General features: G+C 38.1%; 1 protein-coding gene across 3 annotated transcripts in view; it reads left to right on the top strand.

The window, feature by feature from the left end:
* The first annotated feature begins 331 nt into the window (after positions 1–331).
* tox2 (TOX high mobility group box family member 2) overlaps positions 332–6,721 on the top strand; it is a 183,304-nt gene continuing 176,914 nt past the window's right edge. Inside the window, exon 1 of one of the 3 annotated variants that reach the window (XM_055221931.1) lies at positions 332–414. In XM_055221931.1, the coding sequence (XP_055077906.1) occupies positions 358–414 (57 nt within the window). In that variant the 5' untranslated portion in view covers positions 332–357. Of the gene's footprint in view, positions 415–4,133; positions 4,641–6,721 lie in introns of those variants that run through there. The other 2 variants (XM_055221932.1, XM_033967359.2) reach the window with 2 other exon arrangements.

Genomic DNA, 6,721 nt, shown 5'->3' with positions numbered 1-6,721 from the left:
ACTATGTAAGGAGGTCCTAATGCTCTATGCCTGGAAAGTACCACAGTGTGGCATTAAACATATCTATTGTCATGTAGATAAGCTAATACCGGTGCCAGACCAAGTTAGATCTCTGGAGAGGTGACCCCGCTCACAGTGAGAATGCGTGTTTTAAATGTATTCGTGATACAATTAATGCAGTTCAGAAACATGTTTAAGAGACGGACGTTTAGATTTGGAGTCCTAAATTTCCTGTTGAAGACGTTCCCCTGAATACATCACTATTCTGTCATCTTTATTATACTGTTCTGTCTTTAACCAGCGTCTTGTTTTGTATCTACAGTCACAGTGGGTTTGAAGAGAAGTCATTAGGGATGCATGGCTGACAAGAAGCACGCTGTCTTTCTGAATGGAATTTTACATCAGAGCGAGGAGGTAAGAGTGAAAAATTATGTCGGTTATTGAGCAAAATTGACAACAAAAAGCTAGATTTATTCTCTCAAAGTCAACTGCAAAGTCATTTAAAAGCATTCCGCTCTATGGTAAAGTGGATACGGTGAATCATAATTTGAAATAAGCTAGTTTTTGGAGTTGTATTTACTAGTTTTATTTCTCTGTAAAGTTGTTGCTCTGCTTTACGGACAGCCGAACTGTGTTTTGTTGTCAATTTATAGCCATTAATGAGTCATCTCTGCCTAATGGGCCTATTGAACTGCTTCCTGTTTACAATTTACTTTCCTCCTCTCCGAACTTGGAACGTCCTTATACGGCTTTAAGAGACAAAACAACATGATTATTACGAAACCCATCACAGTGGAAAAAAGGCAGTGTTTATAACAAAAGAAAAAGTTAAATTAGGTTAAAAGGAAATCTTGTGGCATAACATGTGGCTAGTTTAGCGTGGCGCTGCAGCGACTAAAGAAAGTACTCGGCATGTAAAAGCTTTGGCCTGTTTCGCAAAAGAAACCGCATCAATATTTTACATGCGATGACCAACAACGAGAGAGGTAAAGGACTGCACCTGTCTCCTGCACTCAGCAGAGCAAAGCATGCATGAGAAATGGTATCACTTTTGCTGTAATGTTGTGTAGTAGTTTAAGATAATTTAGTGAATGCATACTCTAATAGCCAACTAAGCCATTAAAGAGGGAGTGTTTTAGTTCTATGGGGCATTAACTGCTAACACATGCATATTTAGATCACCATGTTACCCTTTATTGTTTTGAAAATGCTATATTCGCTGAAAACAACATAATGAAACTATTGCACATCGCATTGGTTTTGTGAAGTTGTTGTGCACTGTTTTGTATCGTGTTTTTTTTTTCTTTTATGTATGGAGAATTGTCGTGTGGGGGCATAGCTGACGTAGGCTTGTGGGCTGAGCGTGGGACAGAATCTTACTGCTAACCATAACAAGGGTTTGACTAGCGCCTGGGAGAGATTGCTAAATTACTGAAACAGGGATGTCTGACATCTAAAACCTCTTCAGGCATTTTTCAATGAGGGAACATTATGGTATGGTAGATAGTAAAAAGCTCTAAAAAGGCTAAAAAAGTCGATTTTGCATAATAGCCCTTCTTTAAATTGGCTATACCTGATCTTTGTCCATGTAGTTGAGTGAAATTTGTTTTACGCTAGATTTATTGTAAAAGCAAAGTCAAAATATATATATACACACACACATACACACACACAAACACACATATATGCCAGCTGTGATTGCCTTCATCTCTTGTGCTTGGTCTTTTGAGTGGACTGTAGCTGTATAGTTAACCTTGTGAGCTCAGAGCGTGGACAAGCTGACCGCAGACCTTCACATGCAGCGACTGACCCATATGTGGCTTGTGCTAAACCAGGCTGCACCCTAGAGTCCCAGGCACCCGTGCTCAGTAATAGCTCCGCTGACATAGGTCCAGACCTGTACAAAGGCAGGATGGATGGGATACATAATAACATACATTTTTAGACCATAACTTTTTTTTTTTTTTTTTCTTGATTACAATAGTCAGTCAATATATTAAAGGCACACTATATATTTACGTATGTATGCATGCTGCTGCTTTGCCTGGAATATTCTATAGTGTGGCGTTAAATGTATGTATATCCTCATTACAGGCGTTTTATTACACACCTTGAAAAAACTTGCTTCTCAGTTCAATGTCATACAGTGGGTACCCTCCACCTGAAAAGTTCCATATGGTGCCTTTCTTAACATGCTGTCATTGCAATACTAGTGCACTAATAGTATGCTGCTGTATATTGTGAATCCTTTGTTTGTTTGATATTAGATTTATCTTTTTTGTGACACTGAAGGACACGCTGGGATTATTTTATTGTGTTTTACTTATTTATTTTTTGTAACTGTAACCCTCTTTATCTGTTAAAAAAAGAAAAAAAAAAGAAAAAAGCTGTGAAAGCTAGAGTTGGGAAACAATTTTACTTTGACTCTTGCCATATTACAACAGGACAAATTCATTACAGAGAATTTTCTAGTAAATGTAGTTTTATTTCTAAGTAAAGTTAAAGGTATATATCCACAAACAGCTCTACAAAAATGGCCGAAAACATATTTGGATTCTTTCTATTTAAAAACTACTTACAACACACTCCACCCTATTCTTAAAAGTTGGAGCCCTGTAGTGTTATTTCCCCTTTGTTCACATTTGAAGACATTGTTCTGTGTGTATCCTGTTGTGTGGGGTGCAGGTGTGTGCATATATGTGTACAAGAGTCAGAGCAGTGCAGACTGCGACTTGTTATTGCATTGACCACTGGGTTACAATGGTAAACAGAGAGACGCAAAATGAAAGTGATTAGCCTACAATAATTGAGGGACAAAATACAGTTTCATTCAGTAGATTTATTTATATGAAAAAAAACCACAGTCAGTCATGTTTGCAATGTTTGCAATCTTTCTTTCTTTCTTTCTTTCTTTATTCATTAAGATAAAAATGATTTGTACCAGATTTAGCTACTGCTGTTTTCAATGTGCAGTCCCTGGGCAGGTGAACACACATTAAAAATACACATTTCATTACAATGGCATTGTAACACTTTATCATTAACATTAACAGTAAAATACAATAAAATGTCACCATGTCCATAATGTTTCCTACAGTCCAAACAAATATTAAAAATGTGTAAGTTTTTACAGTGAATGCAGAACAGTACAAATTATTATGATATTATTATTATTATTACTACACAACTTTGCAACATAAAAAACTACTACAACTATTTTTGAACAAGTCTACCAAATGAATACATCAATGCATGCAAAAAAAAAATAAAAAAAAATAAAAACATACTTGCATGGCTATAAGTCTCAGTGGTACTGTTATGTTTACTCAAGTACATTTACTGAAGTATAATGTTTTAACAAAATTCTAAAATACTTTACTCATAGTTGCAAAATACATCTTACAGTATAGTACTCTTGCTCCAAGTTAAAGTTTTGGTTATCTGCAAGTCTACAAAAACTAAATCTTGATGTTGAAAATGACTCCACCCCTTCTGAATTGATTGATTAGTTGTTTTTTTTCTGCTTCTATGATCTTGGAAAAAAAAAAAAATGTAAACAAGACTATTCAATGTTTTGTTTTTCCAACTACATTAACTTCAAATTATAAATCAGACGATATGTCCAGAGAGTTACTCTTTCAATTGATTACCTTTACTACTATCTCCAAATACTGTTACCCTTATTTGAGTAATTTCTTGGGCCAGCCTACTTATTAATAACAACACTGCTACTCAAGTCAAGGTTTTAGCTGCTTTACCTCGGACTGTATTGCAAATAACTATATATTGTGGCAGAGATTTAATTTTAAAAAGTCGATCATATGATTTAACTTTCTTCTTTTTGAAGCATTTTTGAATTCTTTGACTTGGCACTTTGTTTGCACAGTCGTAGCCTTTTGTAAACATGCTTTTACAAATGCAGCCCGCGTGCTTCCGGAGGTAACTTGACCCCAGTTTGGATTTGAACTCTGTGCCCTGACCCTCAATCAATAAACCCGCCACGACATTGACCTCTTTTACGCACAGTCCTCGCTATGGCCACTAGAGGTCGCAGCCTTCTATACAACCGGGAGTGGAGAGTAGCCTACTGGGATGGATACAAACGCTCCCATATGACTAAGCTTCATCATGCCTGGAAACCTGGGAACCGGAGCACGGAGCGCGTAGAGATCTTTCAGCGTTTGTGCGTTTTAATCTTTACCAGCGGAGCGGACGCGTTGACGCACAACTTGAGCGTGCACCTTACTCTCACTTAAGTCTATTAAAACAACTACAGTCTCGCTTTATTTCTGCTCGTTAAGTGAACTTTGTGGAGATGGTGTAACCTTTGAGCATCACCGCGCCGGACGCACAGACGAAACGTGGTGCGCGGAGAGGAGAGGACGACTGAACGCACTTTTTAAAAATCCACTTTACTTTGATACACGAGGGATACGTGAGTGCGCCGGCAACGAGAAAAAAGAGAGACAGTGAGGTTGGAGACTCGCGAACAGAGGAGGAGAGAGAGCAGCCAGCAGCGCGCAGATTTTCAGTCCGCGGAGCTTGAGATGGACGTGAGGTTTTACCCAGCTCCCCCTGCAAGCGTGGGCTCCCACACGTTACCGACAGATTCCACTTTGGACTATTACCACTCCAACAAGGTAAACACGCTTCTGTACTACTTTGAAAGCGACCCAGAGAGCGGGTTGTGTTGTTGTGATGCGCGCAAAGGGGTTATGTTTTTGACCTAAGTGATCCGAGCTGTGCAGGATAAGGACAAGTGCTGTGCTGTACTTTTCTGTCCCTGGGGATAAGCAGCAAAAAGCTTGGTTTGCTAGTTTATTTCTAATGCGCTGTGTTTATATTGTGTTATTATAATGCCACTACACCTGTTCTGTCTCATGCATCAACTTGGTTAAAACAAGTTAATGAGAATAAAGTGATGAAGCTCTGCAGCGCATATGGCACTGTTGGAGCATTGCGCACGGACTGTTTTTTTAAACACATATAAAGCCCAGTTTAAAATCAATATATTCAAGCTCTTCATTCAGTAAAGTAAGCTGTATACAGTAGGATACACGTGCCAAAATGCGAGCTTGTTATCTGCTTCAAACAGAGATTCCCACATGGATCAATGCGCAATTAGTGTAATTAAAAAGAACGAGTTTGCGTTTCAGTTTGGCTATGTTGGCAATACTGTGTTCATGCATTTAAAATCTGCTTTGTCAAGTTGTGTTGTATTTAGTGTAATCCAAACAGTTGTTAATATTGTTCCACATAAACTAAGAATGCAAACTAATCAGGCCATCTTCTTTCTGAATCCACAAATTATACGACCTTTGTCATTAATTTGCACCATTGCACTGAGCATCCAATAAAACTATAACCTAGGTTTGCGATGCCATAACAGCCAAACCATAACCATCACCTATAGAACTTAAACCAACAACTCTGGTATACATGCAAGAGGCACATAGTTAAACATGCATGCTTTGAATGCTTTGCTTGCCATAGCACCTGGAGCAGTGCCAGTGTGCTGCTAACATTTGCTGATGACAAAGTGAAACGCTATCTCACAGTACAGTATTTGAATTGTTAATCCCCTGTGTTCATATACACAGACAGAGAGGAGAGGTTATATGATACAAGTGTCCACCGCTGTGCTCCTCCACTGTAATGCTCCAACTCCTGCTACTTCGAATACAACTGTGGCAAATATTATCTGTAAATATGTTAAAGATTTGATTATTGATAAAGTGAATCAGGGCTGCACGATTTTGAAGGTAAAAATCAGTTTATATTTGTGATTTATGGTTAAAAACAACTGACTGGAGACTGAAATGAACCAATAAACTAATACAAGAGACCCATGCATTTCAGAACATGTTTGTAAGGGTCTAAAATACAGGTGCAATAAGATGTTTCAAGATTTTTTGCTTCTTTGCGGCGAACTACATTTATCTAAACCATTTCAGCCTTTGCAATTTGATAATTGCGCCATGTCAAATTGAAATTCAGTTGCGCTTCATACGTACAGCCCTATACCCCACCGCTGTCACCTTGAATGCCTCTGTAACCTTTCATTTGCGGTCTGTAATGTTTGTGCTGCTGTTGGCGGGCAAACACAAGAGCAGGCGTAACTATAATTAAAATCAGAATTAGCTTGGTTGCCTCTTATAGATTTTTGTTCTTCAGTGTAACTTTATTACCCCATAACAGTCACAGTGCACAAGTTGTTGCTCCTGGAGGTGGGTTTGGGGTTTCGGCGACGTGTAGTATCTACCGTGTCATTTTTAAAGTGAGGGGTTGGACAAAGATGTGAAAAGGTGCGTTGCTGCCGACACCAAACATAACTGGAGGAATAAGATTAGATTTCAACCAATAGTTTATAATTATTCTTATACTTGAGGTTCTGATCTTTGTGGCCTTTACCTGCATGAGACTTTGAAGTACATTGGTTAAAGTTGTACACAGTTGCTTTTCTTACAAGGGTCTGCCACCTGCTTGTCTCCTTGAAGAGGTTATTATTGCTTTTCCTAGAATGTTCCACAATATGGCACTAAACTTATTGAAGAAAATGTGTTCTTGCAGTAAATAACTCATTATAGATACAAGCTTACTGCTAAGAGTTTCATTTGGATGTTTATTTATTGCAGTTCATGTTTTTTAACGATATTGTACTTTAAGAACATTTTTGTATTTTTGTTCATAATTCTACTTTACAGTTATTCTGTTAGTAGCG

The sequence above is a fragment of the Periophthalmus magnuspinnatus genome, chromosome 5, assembly GCF_009829125.3.
Source record: "Periophthalmus magnuspinnatus isolate fPerMag1 chromosome 5, fPerMag1.2.pri, whole genome shotgun sequence".
Lineage (NCBI taxonomy): Eukaryota > Metazoa > Chordata > Actinopteri > Gobiiformes > Gobiidae > Periophthalmus > Periophthalmus magnuspinnatus.
Note: the sequence above shows the minus strand (reverse complement) of the source record. Positions and strands in the feature narration are given on the sequence as shown.